Source organism: Sinocyclocheilus grahami, unplaced genomic scaffold (genome assembly GCF_001515645.1).
Source record: "Sinocyclocheilus grahami isolate Dianchi unplaced genomic scaffold, SAMN03320097.WGS_v1.1 scaffold5.1, whole genome shotgun sequence".
In the NCBI taxonomy this organism is placed as follows: Eukaryota; Metazoa; Chordata; class Actinopteri; order Cypriniformes; family Cyprinidae; genus Sinocyclocheilus; species Sinocyclocheilus grahami.
The window spans coordinates 5,382,475-5,398,880 of NW_015505184.1; the positions used below are offsets into that span (position 1 = coordinate 5,382,475).

At 38.7% G+C, this 16,406-nt stretch overlaps 1 protein-coding gene across 4 annotated transcripts in view; it reads left to right on the top strand.

Annotated features, from left to right (window-relative positions):
- The first annotated feature begins 6,568 nt into the window (after positions 1-6,568).
- Positions 6,569-16,406, top strand: part of LOC107585128 (small conductance calcium-activated potassium channel protein 2-like) — a 31,056-nt gene continuing 21,218 nt past the window's right edge. For all 4 annotated transcript variants that reach the window (XM_016272009.1, XM_016272026.1, XM_016272017.1 and 1 more), the window contains exons 1-2: positions 6,569-7,607; positions 15,732-16,181. In XM_016272009.1, the coding sequence (XP_016127495.1) occupies positions 6,669-7,607; positions 15,732-16,181 (1,389 nt within the window). In that variant the 5' untranslated portion in view covers positions 6,569-6,668. The remainder of the gene's footprint in view (positions 7,608-15,731; positions 16,182-16,406) is intronic.

The following is a 16,406-nucleotide window of genomic DNA, read 5'->3' on the forward strand; positions in this document are numbered from 1 at the left end:
TTATCATACATTTTTTTCAAGAAAATCTTTGTACAGTTAGCATTAGACCAATGAATTGAACACAGCTTTTCTAGTTGTTCATGATTACTGAATAAGTATTCGTAGAGTCATTATATAGAGATTGCTAGGGAGGATTTCTTTTGATACATCAGCTGGGTTTACATGAGGTTTATACAATATATATGTATATTGAAAGTGAAAAGTCTCCAAAATGACCAAAAAAATTAAATAAACAAAAATAGCCTGAGATTTGAACATGATTTTTACCTTGTATTGCATTTCAACAAGAAAATTGGTGAAATGCACTCTTACAGGCCCTGGAATTGCAATGACTGATTTATATTTTTACAGTTTGCAGGTTTTACAAGTATTTACCCATCAAATGCTTTATTTTAAAAGAATAGTTCACCTGAAAAGGATAATTTTGTCATCCTTTACTCCTAAAGTCAAGTTGTTCCAAACCTGTATAACTTTCTTTGCTCTGAAAATAGTCAGTGTTTTAGTTTGTATAATGAAGGTTCAATGACTTCCAAAATGTTGTTTTGGACCTCATTGACTTTCAATGTACGGACAATGAAAAACAGTTCAAAATATATTATTTTGTGTTTCACAGAAGAAAGAAAGTCCTAAAGGTTGAGAATAACATGAAGGTGAGTAAATTATGACAGAACTTTTATGGTTTGTTGAACTATCCTTTTAACTATCTTGGTTATATCTAGAACGTCTACAATAGTAAATCAGGATCTCTGTCAATAGTTCATGAAAAGACATTGAATGATATCAGATATGTTCTGGCTTTCACTGCAGTGAGGTGAATTTTAAGATGACTGACTCTCATTCTCCTTCAGGTGTGCAGCTGTGAAAGTCACGGAGAGGGCTTAATTAGGACATCATAAATTCCTGCAGAGTACACATAATCTTCTGTGAAAGCAGATTTCACTCCAAAAATGAGAGTATTACTGATGCCTAGGCTTTATGTGCGGAGAATGAGGGTATAACTCTAACAAGAAAAGAACACCAACCATGACACTGAAAAGAACCTGCCCAACTCTGTGTCAAAATCATGCATATGGTCTTTCTCTGTCCCACTATGCATTGCAGATAATCAAGGCTAGACATACATATAAGTCACTGTATCCTTGCTATGGTATGTCTTCAGTGAAAGGAGACTGCAATTTAAGTGACAGGCTGCTCGAATGTCAAATAATGGCCCCTGGGCAAACCTCATGCACAAATGTTCCTAATCCTCTTAAAGATAATTGAAAAAAGAGTCATGCTTTACTCTCGACTCTGATGCACCTTAACTATATCGGCTACAGTTGTATTGTGTAATATTGGGCTGAAATGCATTCTCAACTTACAAATTGCAGAAATTGTTGAAAGATACACTGCAGACAAAATATTGTGATGGGCCTGTACTTGACTTGACAATTTCCAGTAAAACAGTTCACATGCCATTGAACTGATGTTCCATACTAAAGTAGTCTTCCAGATTAAATATACTGTCAGGCTGCAAACAAATGCAAAATGTCCGTCATTCTGTGACATACACTCCTGCACTGCGCATATGCGCCAGTAATACAGACTCCAGCTGCAGCAATGTGTATAAATCTACACAGGATGTGATGTATCAGCAAAGATTCACATTATAATGATACTCAAAAATGTGACAGGAATTAAAACATAATAAGCATGTTATGCACAATAAAAATAACAACATGATAACCCAGGATTGAATACAACCCTCATTGCTTTGTTAAAAAGCCATCAAACATGCTGAAACATGCTTATCCACGTGCTACAAAAATGTATTTGTTTTACAATTTGCTCAATGCATTTATAGAAACCATGAAGATGTAAAGGCAACAACAGTTCTTATCAGAGAACAGCAAAATGGTGTCTCCATCAATGGTGCGTCCATATGTAGAATCCTTTTATTCCGAAAGCTGCATGAGTATCATTCTATGATCAATTTTGCTGCGGTTCGTGCGTGCACGGGAACCCCCGAGCCCCCACCCTATTCATCCACCCCCGCTAGTCTCTCAACAACCAAGATCTAAAAATAGAGCAGGGATCCCCCCATCAATTTACAACACGTCACAAGGTCATATAACCCTCCTCTCACGATCCTCGATCAATACTACGGCGTGACGGTCCAGTGTGGATCTCGCGACCAATATTCTAGTTGCTGCGGGTGAAGCACACGTTCGCGTGGATTTGTGCTTTTTTCCTCAATTAGTCACGACGTGTATAGCCTAATTAGCTGCGGGGGAAGTGTTTTCTTTTATACTCCGGTCTGAGATACGGTACCTTTCAAGAAGCAAACGTTCAATTTCTGGAGATGAAAGTGAAGAGGAGACACGGAGAGCGCTCGCGCCATCGGTCGCATGCATATTCACGCGCTGGAGGGCATGCCCGTCACTAGACCGAGAATCTGTCCACACAGGACAACGAGGAATTGTGTCGGTGTGGACTACCTTTTTTACTCGTGAAAAACTGCGACCGCTTATTATTTTGAACCGGTATATATATATGTATTTATTTCATATCATCTTATTTATTGTGCTGATGTCATTGTCAAGAGCGTTCAAAAGGATCTGAATGAAGATGTGTAAAGTGTAAGGTAAGAAAGTGGAGATTCTGTAACTTACTGGACATTTAAGTTTTAATGTAATTTCTGGAGATGAAAGTGAAGAGGAGACACGGAGAGCGCTCGCGCCATCGGTCGCATGCATATTCACGCGCTGGAGGGCATGCCCGTCACTAGACCGAGAATCTGTCCACACAGGACAACGAGGAATTGTGTCGGTGTGGACTACCTTTTTTACTCGTGAAAAACTGCGACCGCTTATTATTTTGAACCGGTATATATATGTATTTATTTCATATCATCTTATTTATTGTGCTGATGTCATTGTCAAGAGCGTTCAAAAGGATCTGAATGAAGATGTGTAAAGTGTAAGGTAAGAAAGTGGAGATTCTGTAACTTACTGGACATTTAAGTTTTAATGCCACAGCTCACCGCCTCACATTTGGTATTTCATGTGGTTCCCTCTGTTAGTATTAGCCTTAAAATGGCAGACCAGAAGTGATGAAAGAAGGTTTCTCCAGGCCTTTGAAGCATATCTTTGTGATGATTTATTCTGACCTATCTTAATGTTGCCCTTTCATTTATACAGACAACCTTTGTCAGGGAAGATGGAAAATATGTGACACCCTCCATGCATCCAAGTGCCTTTTAGTACATTTGTTTTATAATCACATTTGGTGATGTGATTATCTCCCCCCCCCCATACTTTATTTATTTTTTAATTTGTGTTTTTATATCCTTTTAAGTTATGGCCTTATTTAGTTTTGAAACTATAGTGGCATTACTAGCTAAATCTATTTCACATAGCAAGCTGATCAGTATGAAAATATTCTCTCCTCATCGTTCTTGACAACTGCAACATTAACAAAGCAGCAAAAAGCAAAATGAATTTGTAAATGAATAAAATAAAAAAATACATTTCTTATCCAGTGTGAGGGATAGAACTGAACGGGTCTTGCATGATTCAAGCTACAATGCAAATACATCAAGGCTGTCTGTTTTTAAAAAACAAATCTTTCAACTTGTAATTTCTTGCTTTTTTTGTATATTGGCATAAAATGTACAATTTTAATATGTGCTTGAGCAAACTGAATGCAATTTCTGTTTTGACAAGCAAACATGTCTGGCGTATTAAGTCTGGTCCTCGTCCTCTCCCACTAGGCATTTATAATAATCTTTGTGGATCACGACTTCTGTCAGCTCGGTTCAGCTCCTTCAGTTCCCCTTAAAATATCCTTGTATGTGAAAGCTGATTTGTCATATCATTCTCATTACATTCCATAGATTGTATTGCCCTGTGATGCGTGTTTCAGAGGCAATGTCTCTCAGTCAATCAGATATGAGGAACTGTATGCTGCATATTGAATTGTGCATACCGTCCATTGCAAACTCTGACAGCAATGTCTGCCTGATTCTTATTCAAATTAGAGGCATTTGAAGCATTACATATGTGTGTGTGTCTGTGTGTGTGTGTGTGAGAGAGAGAGATTCAGTTTACGTTTTCATGCAAGCAGGCTGTCGTACTTCATTTTGGGATGCACTACAGTAAATCGACCTTCGCTGATCAATTCTTCTCTATCCATATTTGAGAAAAATACGATACAAAACTTCACAGCTGTTTTTTACTGATAATTTTGATAACAGTGTGTATAACACTGCATGTTATACAATAACGGAGTGTGAATCTATCAAAAATTATAGACAGGATTGCAAAATGCCTTGACATTTACTGTGCACATGCCATCTAACATACACTGTGACTAAACCTCGACCTATATGAAATAACGGGATTTGAACATTTAGTTTTTACTCAAAATCTTCAAATATGATAAATATTAGGATATATTATGTATCGAAATATTACAACAGTTAAAAATGGTAACTTCTTATTTTATAGTTTGTTGATATAATCAGTATTGATATTTCTATTTAGTCGCTTTATTCTAGTAATAAATGGTCAGACTTTATGACTTTTGCTCACCCACTTATAGGAGCAAATAATTAAAAAAAAAATTCATTTTAATTAGATGGTCAAATAACTGCATGCCAGAAATTAGTTTCTGAAATGCTCTGTTATCATACAATCATATAATAATATATCATATAATAATTAGGTTGATAAAATAAGTAATTTGGCCTGAATTTTAAAAGGATTCTAAAATAACAGCCATGTTAAACCACATTTTTTGTTCTGTTGGGGCTTTCTATGACATCTGTTTTCTTTTTTTACTGCAAATTCTGTTCCATTACCCTAAATGCCACACAAATCTTTCTGTATTTATAGAATTTAATTTAAATTTATTTCTTATGTTGTTTTATTAAGCTGTTTTTTTTTTCATGTGGTGACAGTTAGTCCCAGGATTGAAGGTGATTTGCAGGTTTCACTATCCTTGTGGCTATTTAGTCCGCACAATGTAAGCAATACCTGATCCACAGCTCTCATGGTTGTGGTTATTTCAGGACCAAAGAGAGAGCGTCTTTATCCTCATTCTTTCCAACACTCATCTCCATTCTCATAATCATCCAGAATAATAGGATGTCCTCAGTAAACTATCATTGCTATTAATGAAGAAAGTTATTTATATCTGTGCGTTCACAAATGCTTGAAGTCTTTCATCTCTAACATGTAAAATGTAGACTTTTATCACACAGAAATTAAATGATGAATTGGCATTCTGTGATTACAGATTGAAAATTATACCGAGACCTCTTATTGTACAAGCTGGAGTGTGCGTAGGTGGAGAATTTATTCAAAAATACTAAATTATTATTTTTTTCTTTATTTTAAAGAACTGTTTGTCTGCACTTGTTGAGCAATATTTAACAATCGCATGCACATAAATGATTCTGACTGAAAATGTTTCTGTGGTATATGACAGCAGTGAATCAGATAAAAGCTTCATAATTTTGCAGTGTCCAACTCTTTAATGCATTTTTGGTATTGGAATATGCATTATCTTTTGTTTTATGAAAAACGAACTACTTGAGGACAGCATAATACCTTTATTCTAGAATGAACCACTAAAGTGTTTCTGATAAGTGTGTTTCAGTCAAGGACGGAGCACCTTGTGTTTAAATGGAAGATCCATTCTTCATTAGTCGTCCTTGTATTTTTCAAGTGTGTTTATTCCACATTATACAACAGCCAGTTCCGGTTTATTGATTTGGAATAACAGCACTGTATCAGTCTTCTTTTCATGGCATTCTAGACGTGAGCAGTGCAGAGTAGTGAGCAGCAGTTTTTTTAAGCAGTGTTGTCTTTTAGAGTAAAATTTTTGTCTAAAAAGTACGTTTTAGAATTAGGCTATAAGTTCCCGCAGTCATGGAAAACCTGGAAATATCAGTGAATGTAGGGATAGTAAAATGAAAAATAGCCTACATAGCCTATACATTTCTGTAATGAATAGTCTATACTATTATTCAGTTAAATGGATATTTTTGTTGGCTAATACCCTCTTGCTAATGATCTTTGTGAGCAAATTTTTCTACACTTGGTCAAACTGATTCACAGACGATGTCTGAATGATTCACTCATTGTTTTAATCCTTGTCCATAAAACGTGATCATTTGAACACTTCACTATCAGACTGAATATGCTCCTGTGATAGGCCTGTTGCTTAACTATCGCCTAAGCTTCCACTCAACACTCGGTTACCATTGTATGTACGCGCAGGCTTGGACGTACATTACGCCATAATAATAACAACATAAAGCAATTTATCAAAGAGGTGCACCTGTCCCCTGAAGTGTTTGATGCTTGTTCTTTTTTAATATCGTCATTCAGTGCCACAGGCATGAAAAAGTCAATCCCGCCAAGACATCCATCTTTCGCCGCGTGCATGACCTTGCTAATGCCCAATTCGCATCTCAGGTTTAATCTTATCAACTGTAAACATAAAGCGGTTTTCACACGAGGGCGGTGTTCATCTCGGCGATGACGTCACGAGGCAGGTCTCGCTCGCTCGAGTCCACCAATGAGACGAGGCAGCTCGGTTCTTTTGGGGCACATCGCAATGAATGGGTGTCGGTGCTTTTCAAGGCAAAGGAGCGACCACAACAAGACGCGGATATTGAGGGGATGCGGCATCGGCACGCGGGAGCTGTCCACCAGCAGCTGCAAAGCAACGACGCGGACGCTCGTGACAGTCAAAAGGAAGGATCTCGTCCAGTCGCCCCGCTCTTTAGTCTGCCGCCCCCACCGCCATCGATAAAGGAGCGATCCACCTCCTCACATCACAGCCGACATGCACAGTCCTGTCCGGACAGCGGCGCCAGGAACGCCGAGTGCCTGCCTTTGACCGGCCACGGTGACCGTCAGCCGCATCCGTTTCCAGGGGCCTCATCTGCCTCTCAGTGCCATTTGGAGGGGCTCTCGCAGAGCAGCCATTCTCCTCAGCACAGATCTTCCGTTTCCCCGCAGCCCTCCCCATCAGATCTGCCGCCGCCGCCGCCTCTGCCTTCGCGCATTTCTAATACGCGGGATACGCGCCAAAAGAGTGCTAATTACAAACAAGACATCGTACAGCGTCGCGTCGGGGAGGGGGGGCGTCGAGACCAAAACCAGTTGCTGCAGCAACCCTGTTATAATCAACAAAGGGACCCCTCCTTTGAGCCACTCTTGCCAAACTCTGGTCAAGGACAGATAAATGCACGCGAGGAAGCCGAGGAGGAGAGGCAATTAATTGAGCCTCAGGCTCAGTTACTGTTGGGCAGCAGCTTGCCCATCAACTACTGCATCGGCGGATCGGGGCAAGTGTGCAGAAACAAGCAGGAGCTGCTGTCGCAGCATCAGCATCAGCATCAGCGGAGTGACAGAGACAGCAGCAGCGGCGGCAGCAGCAGATACCAGGAGGGGAAAACCGCACTCTGCCAGCTGTATCGATGCGAGCGAGCGCTAGAGAGGAACTCGTCTGTGTCGAGCAGTGAAAACAGCAGCCCCCCGTACGGCTCCAGCAGTCAACTGTGGCCAGAGCCCCACGACAAGGAGGACAGGAAAAATCGCGCAGGCAAACACAAGGTGGGTTATTTATGTATGGCCACTAGCACATCTTTCAATATGTCACTCATATAGAATATACGCGGCTGCGTTTTATGCGGCCACGCCTGTCGTATGTTGTTGTTCTGTGTGAAATGAATAGCTAATCGTCATGTTAAGCTAATTTGATTTGCTAAAACATGTATTCGAATGCAGCCTATCAACACGATGACATCAAGCACACTGCATCTCATCCATACGCTCACGCGGACATAAAAACCCACTGCTTTTCACATCTCTCTCTCTTTCCATCTCACACGCACACACAGACACAAACACTTAGACATTTAATTTGACAACGTAGGGCATACGAAAACTTGATATTTGTCTTCTTATGAAGGGTCTTATTGCAGTGCCCAAACGAGAATTAAAATAGTTAAACATGACAATTCAAGTGAAAAAAAAGCAAATATAGAAAGGTTGGTCATCATTATTGCCACTTGAAAATTCAACAATTTAATATAAGTCTTAAATTAAATTCTTAAAAATTAATTTCAACTAATCTTTACAGCCATACTAAGGCAAAGAGATGCAGTAAGTAATGCAGTACTGAAATTGTAGAAAAAGGCTCAAAGGTTTGTGATTGAATTTTGATGGATTTGATATCAATTTTCACTCTTCCTTTCCTCTGAGCACCCGTCTGTCACAGGACAGAACATAGTCTAAAATGAGATCCAGTTTCGCTCGTAACTAAGTTATGATATCGTACTCAGTTACTTCAGTTTTGCATTTGTATAAAAAAATAAAAACACACTTGAATCTCTTCTTACTTGGACACAATTAAAGCAAAGTGAAACTACGCTGAAACAAATGTGGTGTAGAAACAATTTTCACTCAGAAATTGCTAGTAAATTTCAGTTAATTAAAGAAACAGTAAGTAACACATTAAAATTAACATGAAATTTTGAAGTAGAAAGAAAGAGGAAAAAGCACTCCAGTAATCTTTAACTTCAAGAAATAATTTTTACAGTGTACTGCAGATAACTGTGTTGCATGACTCTTTTACACTTGTGCCACTTTTACAGTGTGCCCAAACGATGCCCTCATTATTTGTTGCGCCAGTGCCTTCATCTGCAGATCATTCAAAAGACTCGAACAGCTCCCAGGGCTCCATTTATTTTTCTGACCCTGTTATCTGATGCCACTCACCGAGGCTCCATTCAGGTCTTCATTATCTTGCTCTTTCTCAGGTGCTGAAATACCTTTATTAGGTCGATCACAGTGGGTGGTAGTAGCCAAGTCCCATAGAGTAAGGCTTTATACGTATAGAATATATAGACAAATAATGTGGTGATTAAAATGTGGATAAGATCAAAATCAGCACAAATCCATTTCCTGCAGTAGTCTTTATCATCGTTCTTTATCAGGAAACAATGCCCCTTCAGTAAAACACACTTTATCACAGATATCTGTAAAGCAAATCACCTTTCCTTGTTTAGATTCTTTTCTTTCTACATCGTGGTTAATAATTGACCTTAAAGAGTGTAATTTGTGCACCAGTGTCACCAAATGGATTTGTAAAATATAAAAATAATACAGAAAAGTACATGAAAAGAAAAGTCAAAATGAGTTTCCTCAACAAGTTACACACACTGCACCTTTCACTAATATGTTTTAGTATGGTTCACCAATCACTCCAAACACACTGTTTTTGGGTTTCAAGGTTGGATTTAACCCAAGTGCAGCACCGGTACGGCAGGAAGAAAGCTAACAAAGGAAGAAAAATAAACTGACCTTTTCAAAGAAAGAAAAAAAAAAACTCTTGATATCTGATGCTAGATAGTTGAAAGGAAGTATACTAATGAGAGTATACAGTCAAAGAAAATTCATTTAGACAGAGAGTCTTATCAGTTGGGCAGAATATAGCGGGCAAGGTGGAGTCAGAGACCTTTAGTATTTCTGAATACTGTGCTCTATTGTGTACAAGCTTTGTTAAAGGGGTCATATGATGCTGCTAAAAAGAACATTATTTTGTGTATTTGGTGTAATGAAATGTGTTTATGCGGTTTAAGGTTCAAAAAACACATTATTTTCCTCTATCTCCTCTATGCCCCACCTTTCTGAAACGCGTCGATTTTTACAAAGCTGAAAAAGCGAGGTGTGCTCTGATTGGCCAGCTATCCAGTGCGTTGTGATTGGCCAAATTCCTCAAGCATGTGACGGAAATGTTACGTCCCTTACCATATTGTGATGCCTGCGGCAACCACATGTGATGACCCCGGGCTGGACTCTGCTTCGTCCACGGTGAAAGCCGATCCGGCGATCCACAGCGCGAAGTTGAAGTATTTCCTCAGCGACCAGCACCGATCAGCTCCAGGCATGATGAAGCAGATATCGTCCTCTTTTGGAAGGCCAAAGAAAGTAGTTTCGCTTTCACAACGAAACACACAGCGTCTTCACGACATGCGGCGGCGGCAACAATACTACAGCGAGAATCAAAGTTACGCCTTCTTTCTTTGCGTGAACATTTGGGCGGCGTTATGCAAATCTTCCCACATAGTGACGTAGGTATGTGGTGGCGTGTTAGAATGAGCCGTTTTTGGTAGGTGTGGCTGACTCTTAACCTTTATAAAGAATATCTCTTTGGATTTGAGACTTTTGTCTTTGCAACTTTACAGATCTTCTTTATGCACCAAGAGCTTGTAACACTCCAAAGAGAAAGGACAAATTTAAATCGCATCATATGACCCCTTTTAAGGAAGACATGTTGCTCCGGTAACGCAAATAATAAAACTTTTGGAATACATAAACTATCCATTATTTTTCATCTGAGGAACTGCAACAAATAACCTTCAATATCTGTCCCACACGTCCGTTTATTTATGCTCCATTTCATTTAATTGTATCATTAAATGAAGCATTGATCCTTAGATCATGATTGCTCCACTCAAGATGTGTCCAGCTGTACTCTGCAGACACACTGGCAGTTTTCCCAACAGAAAAAAGAGGGAAGACTTCATGTATAGTTCTTTTTTTAATCGGACATTTAATAGCACGTTTTGTGTGCTTGTTAAATTGCATGCATTTAAAACCGATCAGTTACAATATCCTGTGACACAAACTGAAACTTAATAGTAGTTTGCTATTGTGGCCTGTGTGATCCACAGTTCCACAAGTGCAGACATTGTGCTCTGAAAAGCTTAACATATACTTCTGTGCTTTACTTGTAAATACTTTTTCATTCTTCCTTCGCAGTGTTTAGAGTTTCCTTTTGGCTGGCCTTTCTTTGCTTGCTCAGTGATCCTTGCTCTGGTGTTGAAGTAATGTCATGCGAAACATCTGATAAACCTCTCTAATATAATTAATTAATAGATTATATGATGAAAAATTAAAGACCTGAAAGAAAACAATCAGCAATTTTGTGTCACATCAGCCCTATCTCTGTATTAACACAATGTTACTGATATCAAACTGAAGTCTAGAAGCAGTGTTTGATACGATTGGGCACAAATGTCTAAACCTGTTTTACTGCCATGGCTTCTCTTTGTCAAAAGAAAATAGTTGTGCAGTTCCCTGCATTATTTGTGACATCTTTAGTGTATGTAAAAAAGAGAGAGAGAGTGAGATATCAGAAGAAAATGTTAATGAATATTCTCATTATAGCAGCATGTGTCTTTGATATATTAGAGAGCCGCAGCATTTCTCACAGAGGTTTTCCTGTTTATTAAGGGTCATACCACCTCAGGGTTTAATGCTGTTGTTCAAAAAGCCAGAAAAGACGGCTTCAGGAAGACATTTATAAGAAGGAAGAAGAGGAAAGGGCTATCTTTAACCCTTTAAAGGTCCCATCTTCTTTCTTTCTTTCTCTTCCAAGCCACCTCATTTCCTCCCAGACTAAAAGGTCCGTTTAAATGGGATCAGTTTGCTCTAAAGGTTTCATGAAGGGCATTCAGCCACAACAGCCCATCGTACAGAAAATAATCACAAAGGCGTTCAGTGTCTTTGGCCAGTGGCCACATTCTCCGTGTTTTGTTTCTTTGTGTGACATAATAATGTCCAGCATCACAGAATCATGTCAGGAAATGTGTAGTTTTATCTCAGCTGACCCCGCTGGCGATTGTATAAAAAAACATATGAATGAGCCTGGTGAAAACGGAATTATTACTTTTCATTCTGATATCTAATATTCAAAATGCCATTGTGATAACAAGTTATGTGTTACACGGGGTATGAGAAAACATTTCACCTCAGCAGCGATCAGAAACTATTTTTTTTTTATAATTTTTTTGTTGTGGAACTCCGGATCGGCTTTCACCGTGGACGAAGCAAAGTCCAGCCCGGGGTCGTCACATGTGATTGCCGCAAGCCTGCCGGCCGCTCCTTCGTCAAATCCATTCTGCCGGCCGCGCCGTTATCAAGCCCGCCCGACGCTGCTCACTCAGCCCGCCGGCCGTTCCTCACTCTAGGCCGCCGGCCGCTGCTCACTCTAGCCCCCCGTGTGTTTAGTTGAGAAAGTGAAACTACTTTGTTTGGTCTTCCAACTGATCCTGGGAGAGTAGACTACAATGCCGGCTGTTCTTACTCACAGACTGTAAGTACGTTTTCATTTAAAAGATTTGCCACTGATGATTCAAACACGAGTTTTGAGCAGTGTAGGCTAGAGTAGCGCTTGTTTGTCATTTTTCCGATCACAAATGCAGACATGGTTTTATGTTTACGCGGCGCGATGCAACACAATGCGTAAAAAGACAGTATAAGACAGTCATTATAATCCGGCCTGACAACAACATGGCCTGACAGTATGGTAAGGGGCGTAACATTTCCGTCACACGCTTGAGGTATTCGGCCAATCACAACGCACTGGATAGCTGGCCAATCAGAGCACACCTTGCTTTTCAGACCGATGAGCTTTGTAAAAATCGACGCGTTTCAGAAAGGCGGGGCATACAGGAGAAACAATAATGTACAGTATGTGGAAAATAATGTTTTTTGAACTTTAAACCGCATAAACACATTTCATTACACCAAATACACAAAATAATGTTCTTTTTAGCAACATCATATGATCCCCTTTAAGGATGCCATTAAATGACGGCATTGTACTAAAAACAGAAAAAAATTTCCTTTGCGCTTTTGGAAAATTTCTCATGCAGACGACAATGTTGTCAAAATAATCCCCGTTCACATGGATCTGTGAAAACGACTAAAGAATAACGCTGTATTATGCATGCCAGGCTAGTAGGTGGCGATGCCACTTTATACAGAAACACTACACACCTGCCTGTAGACTAAACACGTAATCTGCATGCCGTCACTGTTTTTACAAATTTCGTGTTCTTGTAGTTTACATGGAGATGATAACGGTATTATTTTCAAAAACTTGCACTTTGAAACCCGTTTTTAAAGATTTGCCTTTTTATACCCCCAAAATGCCATTGTTGTGTAAAGGCACGGCCAAAACACATAAAAAGTTTTCAGTTTTTAGTTGGAAATAGTGTTGTGTAAACACCCCCTTAAATATGCAAATATCAAGATACGGAGACGTCTTGAAAAGTACATAAAAAAGTGATTAAACCTGAAATCAAAATGTTACAAATTGTATCAAGATTTGTATTCTGTACACTTGATTTATTTTTTTCAACAATAAATACTTTATGAATGTGATCTTACCAGGTCAGTCCTAGTTGCTTTAGAAGGAAACACTGCAAGGTTGTGTAACGCATCTAAGCACAGAGAATGGTGTGAATTTGTATAATGCACTGCAAGTACCCTCTCCTCATCCTCCGGTACAAAATGTATCCTTTTTGAAGACGTGCCTACTAGTGATGTGTTTTTGCATTATAGCTTTCATACAAAGGTAGATGATTCTGTTGGCATATTCTCCTGTCACCAACGCTGCAGCGATTGCAGTGATTTTAATACCATCAATTTCAAAGTGGCCTCTTCTGTGTTCAGAGCCTACTATTAATAGTACTGACTTTAAAAATTTGACACACTCAAACTTACATTAGCTGATGGGCTGTTTGGAATGTGGAGTTGTATTAAGTTCAGAACATTTAGGAAAGAAGTGCTATGAAATGACAGTTGTACACTCTTAAAAATAAAGGTGCTTCAAAAGGGTCTTCAAGCGATGCCATAGAAGAAGCATTCAGTCAAAGGTTCTTTAAAGAACCATTTCTTTCTTACCTTTTTGTAATCTGAAGAACCTTCTTTCGCCACAAAGAACCTTTTGTCAAACAGAAAGGTTCTTCAGATGTTTAAGGTTTTTTATGGAACCATTTTGACAAAAAGGTTCTTCTATGGCATCGTGAAGCACCTTTATTTTTAAGAGTGTATGTAAGACGAAGTTGTTAAACTCACTTACATTTATATTACATTTGCCATCATCTAACACTGATGTTAATTTTTTAAAATGTAATGTGATCTTTAGCGAGTCTCAACTCCAAAATATTACTTTTCTTGTTTTAATGCCTAAAATCATGTATAGCATTTCAGATTATTGATTTTTATTTTTTAGTGATCATTTTATTTATGAGAAATAGTACATAATTTTAATAGGCCTATCAGCCATATATCATTTATCTGTCATGATATTAAAATATTTAAAAGTATTAGTCAGAATTGTAATATCAGTGCAGCCTTGATATTGCTTCTATATAAAAAAGGAGTAGGCCTTTTGCGATTATTGATTAATTATCTGCACAATTATTTTAGATTGTGATAATTTTTCAGGGAAATTTAAGCATGTAAAGCAATGTAATAATTCGCACAAAGCTATACATTTTTTGTCCTTACAGTTTTTAATGACGTTGTCACTGGGTGAGGAGATGAGTTGTTGATTTTATTTCTGTGGAGACAGAAGAATATTATATTTATATTATATTACACACAGTTTTGCTTGGCTACAGTTTGAATATAAAGAGGACCAAGAAGATTAAAGTTGAACCAAAAGAGAATATATATATATATATATATATATATATATTAATTTTCACAGCACTAAAGTAATTCATGAGATCCTTTTTAATTATATGATTCCAGATTGTCTAAAATATAAAAATATACCCCCGGTTTCACAGACAGGGCTTAAGCTAGTCCCAGACTAAAATGCGTGTTTGAGCTGTCTCAACTGAAAATATCTTGCTCTGACATATCTTAAAATATGTCAGTGTCATTGTTCTGTGTCAAGATGCACACCTGTAATGTTTTCTTCTAAGGCATTTTTGTAAAAGTTGCTTAAATATCTTAAATTAACTATGGTCTAGTCCTGGCTTAAGCTAAGCCCCGTTTGTGAAACCGGGCCATAATGTATTAGTCTTACACTGTAAGTGACATTAACAAAACAGACAATTAAATCATTAATCACAACTATTTGTATGACAACTAATCATCAGCGCAAAATCATGATCTCATCAGACCTAATTGAAAGTATTCCAAACATTTTAGTTCCACTCTGGGTTTTCAGAAAGCCCACTCCTCACTCCAGGCAAACAGTGACACATCCAAATGTCATTATACCTCCCCATATCGGGATATTTAGGCCGCAAATCATCACGATTGCTGCACATCTGTTTTGTGTGGGTAATTTCTGCCATCGCATTCTTTCAGAGTAATGAACTAAAAAGGAATACTGGTTACACTTTTATTTTAAGGTGACCATGTTACAGTGTAATTATACATTTATGTACTGAGTAATATGAATTAACTACATGTACTTACTATATGGTTAGGGTTTGGCTTAGGGTTACTTGCATGTAATTATGCACAATTAAGTGTTACTATAATAGCAAGTACATGTAACATGTAACAAGGACACCTTAAAATAAAGTGTTACCGAAATACTATTCTTTTTATTAGTATCCTAACTTTTCTATTTGTTTTTTCCCCCCATGACTGTTTAGCAGACCTCACAGTTTGATGATAGTAGAAGATTAATATAATACTATATGTATAAATGTAGGCTTTATTCATCAATTGATTGTTTACTGTACAATTAGGATTTAGTCATTGCTAAACTGTGGTGTGAAGATGCTACAGTAGGTTTTCTGATGAAATGTGCCTTGGGTCACTCTGGTCATGGAGCAGGGCCAACAGAGTAGATTAATGCTGGGTTTCAGTGTATATGCTGCTGACACCTGTTTGTCTGCATGTGATTTTTGCTGACAGGCACATGCTGAGCGAACAAAGCTGAGCCATGCTGGATCCAAGCCCTCCCTCACCGAGAGCATTCACTCACTCCCTCAGATAGCCATGAACAGCTGCAAGTACAATGGAGGAGTGGTAAGACCACTGGGCAGCCTGGCGGCATCACGACGCAACCTAGCAGAGCATGACTCTGAGACCCAGCCGCTCCAGACTCTTCACAGCTCCGGCCTGGAAGTGGTCGTCTCTAAGGGTGTTGGCGAGGACCCCAGCAAGGCGTCCAATGAGAGCCTGGTCCGAGAGAGTGGCAACGCACCACAGAAAAAAAATAAAGATATTGGCTACAAGTTGGGCCACAGGAGGGCACTTTTTGAGAAGCGCAAGCGGCTTAGTGACTATGCCCTCATATTCGGTATGTTTGGGATCGTTGTCATGGTAACAGAGACTGAACTGTCCTGGGGGGTTTACACTAAGGTAGGTGCTTCCTTTTTTGCGTTTTTCATATAAATGTCATAAAAAGGCTCAAGATAAGCAGTGAGATCCAAAAGTTTGAAAACAGTGAAATTGTCAGATTAAAATCTTGGTTATACTTTATTTGGTAACACTTTATTTTACAGTGTCCTTGTTACAGACACCACATCGGCTTACTATAGTAAATTATGCATAATTACATGTAATAACCCTAAACCAAGCCCTATT